A 21,557-nucleotide genomic window follows, 5' to 3' on the forward strand; every position below is an offset into this window, starting at 1 on the left:
CCCTAATGACATGCGATCTTGAGCATCTTTTCATACGTTTATCTGCTATGTGTGTATCTTATTTGGGGAGGTGTCTGTTCAGGTATTTTGCCCATTTTTTATTGAATTGTTTCTTTTGTTATTGTTGAGTTTTAACACTTCTTTGGATATTTTGAATACAAGTCCTTAATCAGATATGTATTTTGTCAATATTTTCTCCCAGTCTGTGACTTGTCTTTTTATGCTCTTAACAGTGTTTTTCTCAATAATTTTAATTTTAATTAAGTCCAACTTCATGTTTTTCTTTCACGGATTATACCATAGGTAAAAAGTTATCACCAAATCCAAAGTTACCTAGATTTTTTTCCTATGTTATTTTCTATCAGTTTTATAGTTTTGTGTTTTACATTTAGATATATAATCCATTTTGAGTCAATTTTTGTGAAAGGTATAAGGGTTGTTTTTTTCTTTGCAGATGTTCAGTCGCTTCAGCACTATTTGTTTAAGACTATCCTTTCTACATTGAATTGCATTTGATCCTTTGTCAAAATCAGTTGACTACCTTAGTCTTGGTCTCTTCTGGGCTCTCTATTCTGTTCTATTGATTTGTCTATTCTTTCACCAATTTCACACTGTTCTGATTATATATAATCAGAACTTATAATAAGTCCTGAGTTTGAGTCATGTCAATACTCTGACTGTGTTTTCCTTTTCAGTATTGTTCCGGGTCTTTTGACATTCCATATAAACTTTAGATTCAGGTTGTTGATAGCCACAGAATAACTTGCTGAACTTTGATTGGAATTAAACTTATCAAGTTAGAAAGAATTGACATCTTAACAATATTGCCTTCCTATCCATGAATATGGAATCTCTCTCCATTTATTTAGTTCTTCTCTAATTTCTTTCATCAGTTTATAGTTTTTCTCATATAGATATTGTACATATTTTTTTAGATTTATACCTAAGTATTTCATTTTTTTGATACTAATGTAAATGGTGGTGTATTTTTAATTTCAAATGCCAATTGTTCATTACTGGTATAAAGAAAAGCAATTGTCTTTTGTATATTAACCTTGTATCCTGTAACTTTGCTATAATTGCTTATTAGTTCCAGGAGTTCTTTTGTTGATTCTTGTATTTTCTATGAAGACAATCATGCCATCTGTAAACAGAAACTGTTTTATTTCTTCTGTATATATTTTATTTCCTTTTCTTGTCTTATTGGATTAGCTAGGACTTCCCAAATGATGTTGAATAGGAGTAGTGAGAGGGTACATCATTAACTTTTACTTAATTTAAGCTAAAGCATCTAGATTCTCACCATTAAATATGGGTCAACTGTAGGCTTTTTATAACTAAATTTTATCAGTTTGAATAAATTATTCTCTATTCCTAGTTTGCTGAGAGTGTTTATAATGAATCCCTGTTGGAGTTTGTCAAACCCTTTTTCTGCATCTATTGATATGATCATATGATTTTTCTTTTTTATCCTGTTGATATAATAAATTACATTAATTCATTTTCAAATGTTGAACCAAGCTTGCATACCTGAATAAATCCCACTTAGTCATGATGTATAATTCTTTTAATACATTGTTGCATTTAATTTGCTAATATTTTGTTGAGTTTTTTTTCCACCTATGTTCATAGAAATATTCACCAGGAGCTGTCTTATCTTGTTATGTCATTGTCAGGTTTTGGAATTAGGGTTATGCTGGCCTCCTAGAATGAGTTAGTATTCCCTCTGTTTCTTTTTTTGGAAGAGTTTGTAGAGAGTTGGTATACCTTCTTCCTTAAATGTTTGGTAGAATTCACCAGTGAAACCATCTGGACCTGGCATTTTGTGTTTTAGAAAGTTATTAATTGTTGATTCAATTTCTGTAATAAATATAAGCCAGATCATCTATTTCTTCTTGTGTGAGTTCTGGTCATTTGTCTTTTAAGGAATTGGTCCATTCAGCTAAATTATTGAATTTGTGGACACAGAGTTGTTCATAATTGTATTAGTTAAGGTTCTCCAGAGAAACAGAACCAATGGAATATATAAATCCTATATAGGATATATATATATGTATTTAATAGAATATATAGAGGATAAACCAATAGGATATATATATATATATAAACAGAGAGAGAAAGGTTTATTTTAAGGAAGTGGCTCATGTGATTGTGGAGGCTGCCAAGTTCAAGCTCTGCAGGGTAGGCCGGTAGGCTGGAGGCCTAGGGAAGGTGCTGTTGTAATCCTGAGCCTGAAGGCAGTCTGGAGGCAGAATCCCTTCTTCCTTAGTGGATCTCAGTCTTTTCTCTTACAGCCTTCAAATGATTGAAGGATGTCTTAGTCTTCTCAGGTTGCTATAACAAAATAGCATAAACTGGGTGGCTTAAACAACAGATATTTATTTCTCACAGTTCTGGAGGCTGGGGAGTCCAAGATCAAGGTGCCAGTAAATTTGGTTCTTGGTGAGAATCTTCTTCCTGGTTTGCAGAGGATCATCTTCTCACTGTGTACTCACATGGTAGAGAGAGAAAGCTCTGGTGTTTCTTTCTCTTCTTATAAGGGCACTAATCCCATCATGGGGCCTCCACCCTCACTACCTCATCCAAAACTAACTACCTCACAAGGTGCCCACCTCCTAATATTAATCATCACAGTGGAGGTTAGGGCTTCAATATATGAATCTTGGGAGAACACAAACATTCGGTCCATAACAAAGGAGGATCACCCACATCGTGAAGGGTAACCTCTTTTCCTTATAGTCTGTTGATTTAAATGTTAATAACATCTAAAAATACCTTCACAGTAACATCTAGACTGGTGTTTGACCAAACAACTGGGTAGCATAACCTAGCCAAGTTGACACATAAAATTAACCATCACAATAATATTCCCTTATTATCTTTTTAATATCCATGAGGTTAACAGTAATGGTCTTTCTTTTATTTCTAATGTTAGTAATTTGTGTCTTTTTTCTTATTTTCTTTGTTAGCCTGGCTAGAGAGAGGTTTACCATTTTACTGATCTTTTCAAAGAACGTGATTTTAGTTTCACTGATTTTCTCTATTACTTTCTTGTTTCCAATTTCTTCTCTAATTTTTGTTATTTCTTTTCTCCTGATTAATTTAGTTTTAATTTTCTCTCTCTTTTCTATTTTCCTAATGTGGAAGCTTATAGCCATCTTGACTTATATCCATCTTCTTTCTAATATACACATTCAATGCCCTAAGCACTGCTTTCAATGTGTCCCACAAATTTTGTTAATGTGTATTTTCTTCTCATTTAGTTCAAAATATTTTTAAATTTCTCTTAAGACTTCTTCTTTGACCCATATGTTATCCAAAAGTGTGTTGTTTAATCTCCAAATGTTTTGGGATTTTCCATCTATCTTTCTGTTATTGATTTCCATTTTAATTATGTTTTGAGAGCATACTTTGCATGATTTCTAGCTTTAAAAAATTTGTTAAGGTGTGTTTTATGACCCAGAATGTGTTCAACTTTCGTGAATGTTCCATGTGAGCTTGAAAAAAATGTGTATTATGCTGTTGGTTGGATGAAGTATTTTATAAATGTCAATTAGGTCCTGTTAATTTATAGCGCTTTTTATTTCAATCATATCCTTACTGACTTTTTTGCCTGCTGAATCTGTCAATTACTGATAGAAGGGTGTTGAAGTCTCCAATGCTGTTGTTAGGCACATACACATTAAGGATTATTATGTCTTCTTGGAGAATTGACCCCTTTATTATGCCCCTCTTTATCCCTGATAGTTTTCCTTGCTCTGAAGTCTGCTTTGTCTGAAATGAATATAGCTATTCCAGCTTTCTTTTGATTAGTGTTAACATGGCATATCATTCTCCATCTTTTTACTTTTAATCTATGTCTGTCTGTATATTTAAAGTGGGTTTCTTGTAGCAAACATATAGCTGGGTCTTGTTTTTTCTTCTATCTACTCAGTCTCTTTTAATTGGTGTATTTTTATTTCATTTTTATAACTGAAAGAAGTAATTAATATAACAAAAAGACTTGCCCCTTAAAAGATAACTTCCCTTGTTAAACTGCAACCTATTCAGTCACGCTGCTAAATTATATACATAGGAAATGTATTTTATCTTCTAGCTTAACTCGATATATTGAAGAACTAATTTAATTTTTATTTTAGTCAATTTAAATCTTTTTTTCTCTGTTAATTACAATTCTTTTAAAATAATATATTTAAAGTAATATTTGACTAGAATTTGATTATTTATTTTCTTGGCCACCTCTGTTAGCAAACCTATCAAATGCAAGATCAATGTCTGCTGGGTACTGTGGAAGAAAGATTTTAAAGTATTAAAGAGTTTTTGAAAAGGCGAGAGAGAGCATCAGATTTGAATTTCGGAAAGATGACTCAATGCCAGTAACGAAGACAGATGCATTCTGGAGGCAGGGAGATGAGCCAGGGGCCTACTGCAGGCTATGGAAGTGGTCCCAGTGATATGTAATGACTACCTAAAGTAAGACTATGGTAGTGGAAGTCAACAGAGTGAATGACTTATACACGTGTTAAGGAATTATACTAATCCACAGGAGTTGGTGATGGGTGAGATGAAGGAGTGAGGGTGTCAAGGATAATTCCAGGCTTTCAGGATTGAATGACTGGGAAAATGCAAACACTGTTACCTAAGACAGACAATGTAGAAACAGAAACAGGCTGGTGATGATAATTAGTTCTCTATTATGCATGATGTGCCACAGTACATCCGAGTAGAGATTTTCCAATTGATATTTGAATTAAATGGTTCTAAAGTTTATGAAAGAGGTGTAGACCTGAGGGTATTTGAGAGCTATCTATGCAAAGACAGAAGTTGAATCTGTGAGGGCCCCTAGAAAAAAGATAGAGACGAAATAAAGATATTGGAAATTGTAAAAGCCAATTATAATTGATTAGTCATTAGAGCATATAATTTCATAAGTTACAATAAAGAACAGCCCTTGATGTGACAGTAATTAGACTGAGTCATTCCTAGAAAGTATTTGGCCATCTCTGGCAGCCTTTATATTTCTAACCAGCTTCTGTTCTGGTGACTAAGAGTTGCATCATCCAATCATATGAGTTATGTTTAGGCAAAATAATTTTTTAAGAATAAAATAATATTATACAACATCAAAAGCTAATTAATACTGGATATCAGAAAAATACCTGACATTTGCTTCATAACAAATTTCCAAAGAAACATCTTCAAGAAAAAAGACTTCCTAGCCTATTTGAAACAAGTTCTGGGTTCTCATTAACTTATGGTGTTGATTTACAACTCATATATTATTTATCATATATTATTGCAATTCATATTATTATTTCTATAAAAAACTACTAAGTATGTAGTGTGTAGTAAGAATCACAGACAATTTTAAAATGAAATTAAGAAAACATTCCCATTTACAATAGCATCAAAGACACAAAAAATACTTAGAAGTAAATTTAACAAAGGAAGTTCAAAGCTTACAGCCTCAATACTATAAAGCATTGTTGAAAGAAGTTAAAGACAATCTAAATAAATGGAAAAACATCCCATGTTCATGGATCAGAAGCATTGTTATGCATTGTTAAAAAGACAATACCCCCTCAAATTGATGTACAGTTGCAACAAAATCCCTATCAGAATCCCAACTGACTTGCTAGAAATTAATGAGCTGATTCTAAAATTCATGTGGAATTGTAAGGAACCTGAAATAGCCAAAACGATCTTGAAAAGGAACAAACTAGAAAGACTTGCACTTCTTGATTTCAAAACTTACTCCAAAGCAATGGTAATAAAGACAGTGTGGTACTGGCACAGAATAAATATGCTCATAAATGGAGTAGAATTGAAGAGTCCAGAAATAAACCCATACATCTATGGTCAACTCATTTTTTGACAAGGATGCCGTGACTATTCAATGGGAGAAAGAATAGTCTTTTCTTCTCCAAATATTGCTTATTTATTGCTTTATAAGATAATTATTTCTGAATGAATTTCACTCCAGTCCTTGATTATATGTCCATTGGAGACAGATAGCTTATTATTATTATTATTGTTGTTGTTGTTGTTGTTATATGGAAGCATAATGTTTGACACAGAGCATTGCACATAGTAGGGTATTGATAAATATTTATAAATGGAAGAAAATAATCAAGACAGGCCTGTAACGAAGGAAGAAAGAAAGGGAAAGAAGAAGAAAAGAGAAAATAAAACAATTTTTTTCATGTCTCAAAATATATGAGGGAACCCAGAGACAATTCAATTTCCACATTTTATAGGGGATTGAAGAGTCCCAAAGAGGTTAAATGAGGTATCCACGATCACAGTGCTTGCTAATAACAAAGCTAGTAACAAATTAGGTCTTCTGATCCTTCACTCAGTGTGCCTTACACAGCACTGCAACGCTGTTTCACTGAAAAGAAATCTGATCAAGGGTATCAGTGAACATATATTTTTCCATGTTGCAGAAGATTGTTTTATTTATCCTTAAAATGGATGTTTAATCATGGATTCTAAAATTAAATGTGCACTTTAACACAATTACTAACTGAATTTATGGTCGAGTTTTTTCTTCCACATTATTTCTACTTTGTGTGTTACTGTGGTTGAGCTAAATATTGAAAAACAAACAAACAAACTCATAGAAGCTAATACCCACAAAGTGTAATATATGGCTTTGTAGACCTGATGCAATAGAATTCAGATATTAGACTAAAATTGGGGTACTATTCTAATTTTTTCTTTAAGTTTATGAATTCTTTCCATATGAGTGAAGGATATACATGAGATTATCCAGTGCACTTCTCAGATCACTAAATTCCTCAAAAATAGGAATCTCTGGAGGTGGGGCCTAGCAATTTGTGCTTGAACAAACCTTTCAGTTCACTCTGAAGTGCCCGAAAGTTATGAATCACTGCCTTGGTCAATGCCCATCAACAATTTTCACCTAAATTACTGAAGTTGCTTCCCACTGTCTCCTGGCTTTCTTCCATCCTACCCCACAAATTATCTACATGATTGCCAGAAAAAGGTTATAAGATAAAAATCTCTGATGGTGTTATTTCATTCTTCATTCATTCATGAAGTATTTATTGAGAGTTGTAGCTCTCCCGGTACAGCAGTGAACAAAAAGGATGAAGATTTCTATTCTCATGGCGCTAACATTCAATGTCTTTTTCCCCCTCCAAACTCTTCAGTGACTTCCTGGTGCTTAGGAAAAAATCCAAACTCCTTTGTATGGCGGGTGCAGCACTCAGCGATCCAGGTAGTGGGTCTGAGAATTTGGTTCTCATCTTGCATCCTACAATCCAACCACACCATGCCAGTTGGTTTCCTATTTACATTCTTTTGCAAGATGATCCATCCTCTCCCTAGGGGAGCCCCCAAACCCTGTTCTGCTCCTTTTGGTAACACCTACATCTACTTTAAGATTCAAGAATCATGTGTGATGAAAACTCACATAAGAAGAAATAGATGATCTGAATAGGCCTATATCTATTAAAGAAATTGAATCAATAATTAGTAACTTTCCAAAACAGAAAGCAACAGACTGAGATGGGTTCACTGCTAAATTCCCCCAAACACTTAAGGAAGAAATTAGACCAATTCTCTACAATCTCTTTCAGAGGATAGAAGCAGAGGGAATACTTCCTAACTCATTCTATGTGGTGAGCATTACCTTAGCACCAAAACCAGATAAAGACATTACAAGAAAAGAAAACTACAAGCCAATATCTCTCATGAAAGTAGATGCAAAAATCCTCAACAAAATATTAGCATATCAAATCCCAAAAAATATAAAAAGAATTATATGCCACAAGCAAGTGCAATTTATTCCACACATGCAAGGTTGGTTCTACATTGGAAAATCAGTTAATGTAATCCATCACATCAACAGATTTAAAAAAAAAAAATCACATGATTGTATCATTAGATGCAGAAAAGGCATTTGACAAAATCTAACACCCATTCATAAATCTCTCAGTAAACTAGGAAAGAGAGAACTTCCTCAACTTGGTAAAGACTATCTACAAAAAACCTACATCTAATGTCATACCTAATAGTGAGGAACTCGAAGTTTTCCCACTAAGATCAGGTAGAAAGCAAGAATGTCCCCTCACACCATTCCTTTTTAACATTGTACTGGAAGTCCTTACTAATTCAATAAAGGAAAAACAGGAAATAAAAGGTATACAGATTGGGAAAGAAGACATAAAACTAGAAAAGGCAAAAGAATAGAGACAATATAAAGATCGCTGGTTGCCAGAGGTTGGAGGGAGTAGAAAAATGAATAGGCAGAGCACAGAGGATTTTTAGGGCAGTGAAAATACTCTGTATGATATTATAATGATGGGTATATGTCATTATACTTTCTCCAAACCCACAGAATGTACAACACAAGAGTGAACCCTGAGGTGAACTATGGACTTTGGATGGTTATGATGTGTCAACGTAGGTTCATCCTTTGTAAAAAAAATGTACCATTCTAGTGAGTGATGTCGATAATAGGAGAGGCTATGTATGTGTAGGGGCATGAGGTGTATAAGAAATCTCTGTATCTTCCTCTCAATTTGTTGTAAACCTAAAACTGCTCTAAAAAATTGTCTTTAAAAAAAACTCAAGGAAAAAAAAAAGAATCGTGTGTGCTATGTAGCCTTAACTGACCCCTTTCCTAAAAAGGGAAATGACAAATTCCCACCTTGGTGCCTACATTGCACCCTGTGTAATTCTATTTTATAGATATAACTACATAAAAATAAAATCTGCATGTCAAAAAGCAAGATTAAAAAGTAAATGATAAACTGGAAAATATTTTCAAAAAATGTGACAGTCATAAAGTTATTATACTTAATATATAATGAGCTCTTACCAAGTGGTGGGAATATAAATAAAAGCCAATAGGAGAATTGCAAGGGATCTTGAGGGCTATAAGGGAGAAGATATCCTTAAGCTTGTCATCACCGTCTCTACTGTCATTGCTTCTATCCATGCCACTGACTTGGACGTGCTTACAGGTGTGTGGAGTTATGTGGTTTAATTATCACACAGAGGCATGGCATCATCAGAGAGTTTTGCATTGCATTTAAATTTCAAAGCTTTTTAACAACAGAATCCCTTAAAAAAGTGTAGACAATCCATATAATAAATATCAATAGTTGACAATGTAAATGATGAGGACCCATAAGAACCAAAACAATCTTGAAAAAAAAAGATCATAGTTGAAGGAATCACACTTCCAATTTCACAACTAACTACTGAAATACCATGATCAAGACTGTGTGGTCCTGACATAAGGGTGGACCTACAGACAATGGAATGGAATTGAAAGTCCAGAAGTAAAGTCTTACTTTTGGGTTCAACTGAGTTTCAATAAAAGTGAAGAAAGTTTCAAGACAATTCAATGGGGAAAGCAGTCTTTTCAACAAGAGGTGCAGGAAAAGCTGGAAAAGAATGATGTTGGATCCCTACCTCATACCATATACAAAAATTAACGAAAAGACCTAAATATGAGCTAAATCTATAAAACTCAGAAAAAAATATAGGTGTAAATCTTTGTGACCGTGGATTACGCAATCGTTTCTTAGATATGATACCAAAAGCATGATTAACAAAAGAATAAATAAACTGGACTTCATTAAAATAAAAAAAACTTTTGTGCTTCAAAGGACACTATAAAGAAAGCAAAAAGACAATCCACAGGGTGAGAGAAAATATTTGCAAATTACATATCTGATAAGGGTCTAGTATCTAGAATATATAAAAAACTCTCACAAGCAAATAATAACAAGACAACTCAATTTAAAAGTAAGCAAAAGATTTGAAGAAACATTTCTTCAAAGATGATATACAAATGGCCAAGAATAATGGCCAATAATGAAAGGATGTTTGACATCATTAGTCATCATGCAAATGCAAATAAAAAGAGCAATACCAAAGTGCAAATCAAAGAACAAAGTGAAGAGATACTACTTCACACATTAGGATAACTAGAGTAAAAAAGTCAGACGACAAATTTGGGTGAGGATGTGGAGAAAATGGAACACTCATACATTGTTGGTGGGACTGTAAAATGGTGCAGCCACTTTGGAAATAGTTTGACATTTCCTCAAAAGTTAAACATAGAGTTACCATATGACTCAGCAATTCCACTTGTAGGTATATATCCAAGAGAGTTGGGTAAAACTTGTACATCAAAGTTCTAAGCAGCATTACTCATGATAGCCAAAGAGTGGAAAGAACTCAAATGTCCATCAAGTGAGGAATGGATAAACAAAATGTGGTATACCTATACAATAGAATATTATTGATCTATAAGAAGAAATGAAGTACTGATTCATGCTCTAATATGGGTGACGCTTGAAAACATTATGCTCAGTGAAAGAAGCCCAACATAAAAGGCTACATATTGTATGATTCCATTTACACGAAATGCCCAGAAAAGGCAGATCCATAGAGACAGAAAGTAGATTAGTGGCCTCCAGGGTCTGGTGATGGGGAATGGAAAGTTACTGCTAGTGGTTTTCATCATTCTTTTTGAGGTGACGAAAATACTCTGGAAGTAGACAGTGGTGATTATTGCACAACTTGTGAATATGCTAAAAGCCAATAAATTATGCACCTTAAAAAGGACATTGAATTTTATCTCAGTGCAAAATAATTAAAGAAAAACATAAATGATGAATAAATGTAAAAAACAGTCAGTCACTAGCAATCATAGAAATGTAAATCAAAACAAAAAGTTATTTTTCCATTGCCTTGGCAGATATGACCAAAAATAAAAATACTCAATACTGACAAGAATGATGATCTCATATCCTGTTGTAAGAACTGTAAATTGATCTGTCATTTCTGGAAAATAATTTGGTCATATGTATTAGGAAGCTTAAAATACTGATTCTATTTAACTTAGTCATCCTGATTCTAGAAATCTGCATTCCTTATTTGGTAGACCATGTAGAAAGAGGGCCTTTATCATTTTTTATGAACCTCCCTCTCCTGCTGAGGTAGGTAGAAAGAATGAGTGTCACCCTTACCCTAGGTCCTATTTGGCCTCTATGTAATAGTTCTCATCATTTCTATTTCCTTACCTCTACAACTCGATTCCACTTTATTAATCTGATCCGGATGATTATAATAGTACCCAAAACTGTCGAATATCTGTTCAGTTCACCATCTCCTTTCCCTACAATTCAACCAGTGCAGTCAGCATCTTAATGCTCCTGATTCCCTTCTTTCATCACGTTAGCACAATTCTCTAGCACACGTTCTCCCTCAGAAAATCAGGGCTACTCCCTGCTTTGCCTCATAATAATGACGGCATTTTCTGGAACCAGATTGCTTGGATTTCAATTCCAGCTTGCCACTATGTCTCAGTTTCCTCATTACATAGAGTTGCTGAGAATTGTATAAATTAATACATGGAAAACTCTGAATTTGCGTCAGTTACTATTATTGTTATCGCCTCATAGAGATATTGTGAAGCTCAATGAGATAATGTGCATGAAACTGTTTTGTAATGCACTGCTATTAGCATTTTGTATTACAATGATGTATAGCCCTCATCCTCATACATTATAGAAGAACAGGGACTATTATTTATTTTTTAATGGCCAACATTGCACAAAGTAGATGCTCAAAAATTTGTATTTTAATGAAATTCTACTTTTATGATTAAATCGCTATTGACTTTTGGTTATGTTTAGAATAAAGTCTAAACACCATCTCATCAAGACCACTCACAATTTTGCTATAACATACAGATCAACTCATGTCTTCCCCTATGTCAGTGGTCTTCAAAGTGGAGTCCACAGTGGGCAATCCACTGCAGCACAGGAGAAAAATTTTACAGAGTCTATCTACATTTAGTTTTTATCTCATCCTTTGTAAATTTTAACTTTATTTGTATGTATCATTATTAATGTATTCAAAAATACTATGAAAATGCCATAATATGTAAATAAGTGCTAAAATATGTAAATAAATGCTAAAAATATATGGGAAGGGCAGGCTCAAAAAAAATTTTTGCTAAGGGGGCGTACTGTCTAAAATGTTGAGATTGGTACCCTTTCCCACAACATGGTCTCTCTCCTAGTGCCAAACTGATCTATTCAAGTCCTCCTAGAACACAATTCCTATCTCTTTGTTTCCAAATCTGGCTCACAACCAGTCTGCTTGTTTGAAATGACAGCCACTCCTTTTCAAGCTGCAACTTGCATTCTTCACACCAAGACTTAACCATCACCAAATGTAAGCTTCTTAAAAAAAGGGTCTATACCTGGTCCATCTACCCCTAAGCCCCCACGACCCCACCACCAAACAGAAGGGTTTTCTGTAATAACTGGCACAAAACAGGCTCCAAATAAATGTTTGCTGAATGAATAAACTAACCCAGAGATTGCTACTAGGAGGCAAGATGGCGAGCTGGTTAACAGCAGAGGCTCAGATCCTAGCTCTGCCACTTGCAAACTGGGCAGCCCCAAGCCTCAGATTCTTCCTCTGTGAAGTGAAGGTAATAAGAGTACCTCTCTCATAGGGGCATTGTGAGGGTAAAATTAGTTGATACTTGGAAGATAACAAGCACTTCATAAATGTTAGAATTATTATGGTGTCCCTGAGATTTAGACACAGTAATGTCTGCAAAGCATCTAGTACACATTGAGTGAATAAGTGACAAAATCTTCTCTACCAGCCACGTTGATATGAATAATTCTTTGTTTCTTTCTTTCTTCTTTGCTCAAATTTACCACCTCACATTTACAGACAACTTTCTTGAGATCATGATGGCACTGTTCACTTGGACTGATTAGTTCATGTTGTCTTCCACGTCTTGTGAATTAATTTCCTTGGGAAGAGTAGCCATGTTTTTCTTTGTTTTAATGGTATCGTTGTTGCTGTGGTTCTTGTAGCTGCTGTGTTGTTGTTTTTTTTTTTTTGCTGAGGAAGATTGGCCCTCGGCTAACATCTGTTGCCAATCTTTTTCTTTTTGATGAGGAAGATTAGCCCTGAAATAACATCTGTGCCCATCTTCCTCTATTTTGTATGTGGGATGCCGCCACAGTGTGGCTTGATGAGTGGTGTGTAAGTCTGCACCTGGCATCAGGACCCACAAACCCCCGGCCACGAAAGTGGAGGGCACAAACTTAACCACTATGCCACTGGGCCAGCCCTGATGCTGTGTGTTTTAACGAGAGAAGCTCCTCTATATTTCCAGAAAAAACGTACTATGAATCTGGTGGATAAAACTCTCCTTATTTTGAATTTGCCAATAGCATTTTTTTGCAGAGTTTACATACATATGGTTATTTATAAATGTTGTAGAACTAATACTAGCTGATTCCCTGCCCAGATAGTAAAATTAAAGAAAAAACATTATTTGACTCAAAAAGGTTAATTTAGTAGCATCATTTAATGCAGAAAATATCAAAAATTCATGCAGTATACATGGGGCAATTACAATGTAGTGTGCACTTTTCTTTCTTGCCAATGGGCAAAATCAATGACCTCTGTGGTACAGTGTTCAATATCATCTTGAATTTTCCATATCCCTCCAAGAGAGATAACACTGAATATCCCAAGGTGTCATGCCACTTCAGTGTGAGTATGTGGAGAAGATAGTGGAGTGGAAGGAGGGGACAGATTAGACAATTTCTCACATCTCATGAACATTTGAGAAAGTTTTCCTTGGTCATTGGGGCTTTAAGCACTGATTATCTGTTAAATTAACACATTCCATTATATTGATACAGCTCTTAAACTGTAAAAACATTTATTTTTGTAGATGACATAATTGTCTTTGTAGAAAGTCCCAAAGAATCAACAATAACAACAAACCCTCCCGGAACTAATAAGCAATTTTAGCAAGGTTTCAGGATACAAGGTTAATATGCAAAAGTCAATCGCTTTCCTATATACTTGCAATGAACAACTGAAATTTGAAATTCAAAACACAACACCATTTCCAATGGCACCAAAAATATGAAATATTTAGGTGTAGATCTAACAAAATATGAATAGGATCTATATGAAGAAAAGTACAAAATTTATAAAAGAAATCAGAGAAAGAAATGGAAAGATATTCCATGATCATGGATAGGAAGACTCAATATTGTTAAGATATTAGTTAAGATGTGAGTTCAGATACCTCACCAAAGACGATAGATAGATGGCAATAAGTATATGAAAAGATGCTCAACATCATATGACATTAGGGAATTGCTAATTAAAACAACAACGAGATGCCACGACGTGCCTATTAGAATGACTAAAACTCAAAACACTTACAACACCCAATGCTGACAAGGATATGAAGCATCAGGAGCTCTCCTTCATTGCTGGTGAGAACGCAAAACGGTACAGTCACTTTGGAAGACAGTTTGGCAGTTTTATACACAGCTGAACATAGTCTTACCACTTGATCCAGCCATCACTGTCCTAGTTATTTATCCAAATGAGTTGAAAATGTATGTCCACAGAAAACCCTGCACACGAATGTTTACGGAAGGTTTACTCATAATTGCCAAGAACTGTAAGCAACAAAGACTTCAATCAGTGAATGGAGAAGCAAACACTGGTACATCCATTCATGGAATTTTATTTAGCAATAAAAAGAAATGAGCTATCAAGCCACAAAAAAGTCATGAATGACCTTAAATACACATTGCTAAGTGGAAGAATCCACTAAAAAAGCTACATACTGCATGACGCCAACTATATGACATTCTAGAAAGGCAAAACTACAGAGACCGTAAACAGATCAGTGGTTGCCATGGGCTGCAGGGGAGGAGGGGAGGGATGAATCAGCGGAGCACAGGGGATTTTTAGGGGCAGTAAAACTATTCCGTATGATACTCTAATGGTAGGTGACATTATGCATTTGTCAAAACTCATAGAACGGTATAATACAAAAAGTGAACCTTATCATCAACTATGAACTTTAATTAATAATGATGTATCAATAAAGGTTCATCAACTGTAACAAATGTACCACACAAATGCAAGATGTTAATAATAGGGGAAATTGTGCAGAGTGAGAGTGGGTATATGGGAATTCTCTACTTTCTTCTCAATTTTTCTGTAAACCTAAAACTGTTCTAAAAAATAAAACCTAATATAAAAAAAATTTGTCCATAGTAAATAAAAAAATTAACTCAATAAATTCTATATATACATATGTATAAAAATAAATACATAATATATATGCATGTACACACATTCAGATAAAATAACTATACATCTCTTTTCATGGTAATTTTTTAATATTATATTCTATTTCCCTCTCCTAATGTAATGATTCTACAGGGACTGTCAACGGGAGATGAGGGTGATTATGCTAAATTATGCTTACAAGAAATTTGGTAGTGAAAGGATAGTTGTGAGTGTCTGAAGGTTTAGGAAAGAATTATTTTTAAAGGTAATAATGATGCCAACTATAAAAATATATAGTTAGTAGCTCACTAAATTTTCTTTAGTTGTTTCACTTTCTTTCAAGGAACGTAAATGGATTCCTGAATATGAAACTGCATACCGATAGTAGATATCAAGTTTTCCCAGTGAGTCAAAATTCGAGGAGAACAAAACCAGCACATACCAATTCATCGATGCTGATCATCAGAACATTCTGATATTCTTTGCCGTCTTTACCTTCAATATCACAATCAGACGAAGCTACTGGCAACAGAACAAGGATCAGGGGAGGAATTCCAAAGATATACCTAAAAGAAACTAAATTCAACAGTAAGTAAGAATAAGCTAAGTGTTATAAGTCATGTTATATAATTTGATTGTGGTGTTTCAATTGGCCTGACCATTTATTTCTAATAATTTTAAAAATGCATCTCGGTTTTTGGATAGTGTGGGAAGAACCTTAAAATCCAATATTATGTAACAACCAAAGTAGGACAGCATTTTAGAGTTTAGGTTTCTTTCACTTTATTTTTATTTTATTTTATTTTTGTGAGGACGTTTAGCCCGGAGCTAACATTCGATGCCAATCTTCCTCTTTTTGCTGAGGAAGATTGGCCCTGGGCTAACATCCGTGCCTATCTTCCTCTACTTTATGTGGGACGCCACCACAGCATGGCTCGACAAGCAGTGCATCGGTGTATGCCCGGGATCCGAACCGGCAAACCCTGGGCCACCTAAACGGACACGGGAACTTAACCTAACCACTTCGCCACTGGGCCGGCCCCTCTTTCACTTTTCTATTTAGAAATTACTCTTTGGGAAAGTGCAGGACAGGTATGATGACGGCAGAGTCTCTTTGCTTCTGAAAAACGTAAATGCAGTTTATTCAGTTTCGACTTAACGTTGAACATCCCTACAAGAAAAGGCATCTACAGGTAAACAGGTAAACTATGGGTTAAAAAAGTTACAAATTTTTGAAATTTTATGATCTATGGCCTCTGATGGTATGTTTATGTAAAACTTGATGGCTGTCCACATGTCAAGCTGCTTCCTGGAGGCAGCATTGCAGGAGGTTTATCTCCGTGGTACTGCTCTGCGATTATATTCCTTCCTTTTAATGATGGACCTTAAAGGGTTTACCCTTCCCAGAACCGTGACAGAGTGGACATTGATATTTTGAGACTCCTTGTCTTTTCAGTATCTTCTGTTTCTAAGCGCCCAGAGATCCATATTGTCTTCAAACACAGCTCTGTCTAGCTTCTTGACATATTAGAAAAATGCAATAAATAAATTCAAAGCCTGTTAACTAATGATGTATATCTATTTTGGATAAGGCTTCTGGACCATTAGGGGCAATTGTCTAATCAAAGGGAATGAAATACCTTTACCTGAGTACCATGAGCTGAGCACTGCTCAGTGCCTTACACATATTATCTCTAAAGATCCAGAGTCCTTTAAGTTCATCTTTTTGTAAAACACAGATAGTAGGTGCCAGGTTTGAATTCTAACCTGAGCTTACTGTCTCGCCAGGGTTTGATTACAAGTGGTCACAATCTTTTGATAATATGTAATCACATTGGTCTTCTGAATGACAACCACTTGCATGTAATATTATATAGCTCTGCCTCTTTCTACTACTACTATTCTTTCATCGTGAAGATGCTCAAACAATGATTAATTGATAATTATTTACTAGGACCTAACTTTATAATCAGATTTGTAGATGGCATAGAGCCCAACTTTGTGTTTTCTCTGTCATCTTACAGGTGTACAGAGGGTATCCTTTGGGAGGAACAGATGATCAAGGAACAGCTATACAGCATATAACTTGAAATAAGCTTTAAGGAGAATATAATGAAATAATTAAATACTAGAATGAAAAAGAGACATTTTTATCATTATACATAAATGTTATTTTAAAGGTCTACCTTTTATGTTTTAATAAAGGAGGTGGTTTTACTTTCTATGAGCACTAACTATTGTGTCCTCTCCACCCCAATTTTCAGTAATTAGTGCTCCCAAAATTCATATCAGCCTCCTTATTCATAGAATGGCATTTTATCAATGCTTTCAAATGATGGCTTCGTGGAAAATTCAGTCTATTTTGTGTATTACAACTAGTTTCTCAATTCTAAAACATAATTTGCCTTGTCTTGTAAAGAGTGTCTTTTGTTGCCATTGTTGTTGTTAAATGTTAACCCCAGATAGACGAGGGCAAGGCAAAGCTCAGAGAGGGTTTGTAGTATGGAGACTTGGGGTCTTTGTCTTGGTATGACAATGGGTTGTGTGATTGAGTGACAGAGCATCTTTTAAGCTTCACTTACCTGAGTTTTAAAATGAAAACTTTAGACTAAATGATCCTTTAATGTCCCTTCCAACTCTCAAGCAACTTAATTCTAAGAATCTACCTGGCCATCTAAATACAGTAACTCTTTAGATTTGAAATCACCTCATGAACAACACGGCAAACACATCCAGGCTTCACACTCACATCTCATACGTTCCCAGCTCCGTCATTAATGACTTTCAGCTTGTTCTATAATTGAAGTCTTTCCTCCACACCACATAGAGAGTCACATATTAAGACTGCCGAGTTTGAGTGTGCTTTTGACATTGTTTTTGCAATGGGAAAGGGATTCTGCTTTTATTTTGTTTTGTTTCAGATTATACATAGACACCCACAGCTTCCCCCAACCCTGAACTTTTCATTACGTTACAGAAAAGACAAACCATAAAGAATAATGTAAGGCAAGCTTGGGCTTGTGGAATTTTCTTTAGATATCCTGAAGGGATTGAAACTGGAGAACTGTTTTCAGGAGGGAGTTTGGATAAACCAGAAGGATGGTTGTCTAAAAATTCTTGTTGGTTTTTAATTTCAGCCAAATAATACATTCACTCCTCAGCTACTTAAGCTACCGGGTCAAAGTGAACACAAATAAATTAGTTTCTATCCATCAAATCCAATCTTTCATCAGTCTTTAAGATCAATAAGAGTTTATTGACTGTCCATTATAAGCATTATGTAGACCTATCTTCACTGGGAATTTAAAAAAATGGTCAAAAGACATTCAAGATAGATTGGAACACATTATCTGACTATACAGGAGTCGGCTTTAATATGAACAATTGGTGCAAGCAAATGGGTGAATAATGAAAAAGTTAATAAACAATAGAAAACAACCATGTGTTGTACGGAAATTAGTTTGTTAAGGTTACAAAAATGAATTTGATTATGCTCACATAAAGAAATCTAATATCTGCCACAACCATATTAAGATTAGACTGTAAATTCTATCCACAAATCCCATGATAAACACTTAAAGACATTCCTGAAGCCATCCAATGATATTGCATACAATATTTCACTTAATCCCACAACCATTTCATGAGATAAGTACTATTAATTATTAACATTTCTGCAGATGGAGAATCTGGGCCCAAAGAAAAATTTTCCGCATATATAATGTAAGGAAGAGGCAAGATTCAAATCTAGGTTTGTCAGGTTGAACAGTCTAGAAACTCAGCTTTTAGATACTGAGTTACACTGCTTCCTACACAAATAACTCTGTGTGTGTGTGTGTGTGTGTGTGTGTAGCCAAGGGAAATGTACAAAAATCCATCTTCCTCTACAGGAAACCTCACTAAGGTACTTCCTGGCCGAGCTCTGAAACACTGCATCCACATTCCTATTTCAGGAAAAATACACTAATTGTTTGGTCTTATTACACTAGATTATGATAGTGTCAGGGGTGAGACCAGAAAAAAATTCACATACGTGAGTGTGAATATGACATGTAAGTTAGTCCTATGAAATAACTTTTTTCATTTTTAAGATGTTCAACCATTGATATAGATGGGTAATTCTCCTTTATACTTGTTCAAGCTTTCTCATCTTTGTCCTCTGTTTTTATTACTATTCCATTTTCAGTCCTCAAATATGATTAAATTTTCTAAACTAGATAGCACAGTTGACGACCACATAGTAGGTCCTCAAATACGTCAACTCCTAAAAGAAGGAGCAAAGAAAAAGTGTAAAGAGGAACCCTATTCTTAGGCTCCTCTACTTTACCCCTCCACTTTAGATCAGAGGTGATGCAAGGATTAGAACCGAGAGCAATCAAGAAAGAAGCAGATTTGCAAGAGATCCAAGGGCATTGTAAAGAAAACAGGGCTATACCTAATTTCTAATTCTATATTAAACTTCTGCAGGACGCCCATTACGAATCTTCTTCCATAATTGTCTTCCATACTCTAACTGCCATCCTCCCCTGCCCCCCGCCCTTTATTTTGTTACCTATCTGGTACTTCTTGGGTATGTCAATTCCTGATTCTTTACTAGCGATGAGAAGGGAAAGGGTTCCTTTGATCTAACGGTGTAGCCAGGAACGCGCACGGACCAGGCATCAAACCGAGGAACAATCTGCTCTCTCTTGCCGCACCCTCCCCCACCCGTCTTCTTTTGCTTAAGGAAGTAGTTACTGTAAAACGTCCCAATTTCCCTCAGCAGATCCTCTCCCCTCACATCTCCTTTCCCCCTTTTATCTTCCGGTAAATTTTTTGGCTCTTTACTTTGGCCATGTGGCTGCCAAATCGCTAGCTCTCTGCTTGACCTTGTCCATTTAAGTCCGTATTCTGCACCAATGAAATATGTAAGATCTTGGCAAGGGTCTAGAATTCAGAGCTATGCCTATTTAATCCTGCCTCCACCAAGGAGCACCCATGGAGCAAAAAACAAAACCCCTAAACCGGTCCTCCTCAGTGCCAGCCCCATGACTTGGGTTCCCAGCAAAAGCACAATGTACAGCCCCAGTCGGAAACTCCCAGCCTTACTGAGGGGGGGAAACGGGGTTTTCCAGAGACCGGTCCCCTTAGGGTTTAAAAGCGCGTCCCGTGGGAGCCTCGCTTTCACTTCTCTAGGGAGTTCGGAGCTGCAAGAGCCCAGGTCCTCGCCGATCCCGAGCGCCCGGGAGTGACCTGGCGCGACCAGGAGCCCGGGAACGGTGGGCTTTGCGCCGGGTTGGCGCGGGGCAGAGCTGGCCAGGGAAGACTGACAGCCACTGGCTACCCCTGAGACCCGGCTGCCGGCTGCCACTGCTGAGCCGGCCGAGGCTGCCGCGCTCGGTCTCGGACAGAAAGCAGGCGTCGGGGACGGCTTCTCTCAGCCTGTCAGGCGCAGCAGCCCCAGGTGCAGGTGGCTGGCGGCCAGGGGACTCAGGCGCGGCTGCCGCTGCCTGTGGGAGAGCCAGTGCTCTCGGCTGGTCCAAAGTGCAAGGCCAGGCTGTTCCCGGACGCGCCTGGACACGGGGCCCGGCGGCGCGTCCCAGAGTCCCCGGCGTGCCGGGCGCGCGAACTTCTGCGCCCGGGAGAGGAGCGCTTACCATGGAACATGATCTGCGGGAGGCGGGCGTGGTCATGATGACCGCAACTGCTGCAGGAGCAAGCTCTCACCGCCCATAGTCACTCCCAGGACCCTGGTCTTCCGCGGAGGTGCCGGGAGCGGTGCCGGGGAGGGCCGTCTCAGCTGCTGGTTCCTCTCACCCACGCCGCGCCTGCTGTTTCATCCATCCCAAGGGGGGCGGCACACACCACGGCCCGGCTCGGCGCTTTGCCTTTCCCATAACTTCCGTAGGATCAGCCGGCGGTGTACTTTCAGTTTCTACTTTGCGCTTGGTCCGCAGGTTCGATCTTTGAGTTCCTCTCCGGGGCGCCTTCACGGCCCCCCTCTCCTGGGCACCTGCGTCCTCCCCTAGCGCTTCTTGTGCACCTGGACCAGGACCAGATGAGGGCGCGGATTTCCAAGGCACCGCGGGAGGAACGAGCTAGCCTTCTGAGTCAGAGCGATTTGAGGCAAAAGAGTTCCAGATGACCTCTAGCCGCCTTGGCAAAGCTGGGCGACTGGGATCTGAAAGCATCTGTTGCTAATGTAGCCACAGAAGCCACAAATGTGTAGGGCGAAAACTGGGCTATTGCAAGCGGACGCCACGGAGGAGGCGTCGCAGCTATTGCCGCGGATGTGGTGGACGATGCCAAGTCGTCTTGTAAAAAAAAGGAAGTAAAGAATGATTAAGAGGGTCACGCCCTCAGCTCCTCCAACCTCTCTATGAGTCTCTTTAAACCCTGGCTTTTGTACTTGTACCTGCCCAGGTGAGACCTCAAAGAAAGATAATCCTGTGGGC

At 37.0% G+C, this 21,557-nt stretch overlaps 1 protein-coding gene across 4 annotated transcripts in view; it reads right to left on the reverse strand.

Moving 5' to 3' along the window:
• Positions 1–21,275, reverse strand: part of IL7 (interleukin 7) — a 46,883-nt gene extending 25,608 nt beyond the window's left edge. For all 4 annotated transcript variants that reach the window (XM_058528925.1, XM_058528924.1, XM_058528922.1 and 1 more), the window contains exons 1-3: positions 20,760–21,275; positions 15,566–15,699; positions 13,306–13,308 (exon numbers count right to left, since the gene is read on the reverse strand). In XM_058528925.1, the coding sequence (XP_058384908.1) occupies positions 13,306–13,308; positions 15,566–15,699; positions 20,760–20,769 (147 nt within the window). In that variant the 5' untranslated portion in view covers positions 20,770–21,275. The remainder of the gene's footprint in view (positions 1–13,305; positions 13,309–15,565; positions 15,700–20,759) is intronic.
• Positions 21,276–21,557: the final 282 nt, after the last annotated feature.

The sequence above is a fragment of the Diceros bicornis genome, chromosome 33 (assembly GCF_020826845.1).
Source record: "Diceros bicornis minor isolate mBicDic1 chromosome 33, mDicBic1.mat.cur, whole genome shotgun sequence".
NCBI classification, from domain to species: domain Eukaryota; kingdom Metazoa; phylum Chordata; class Mammalia; order Perissodactyla; family Rhinocerotidae; genus Diceros; species Diceros bicornis.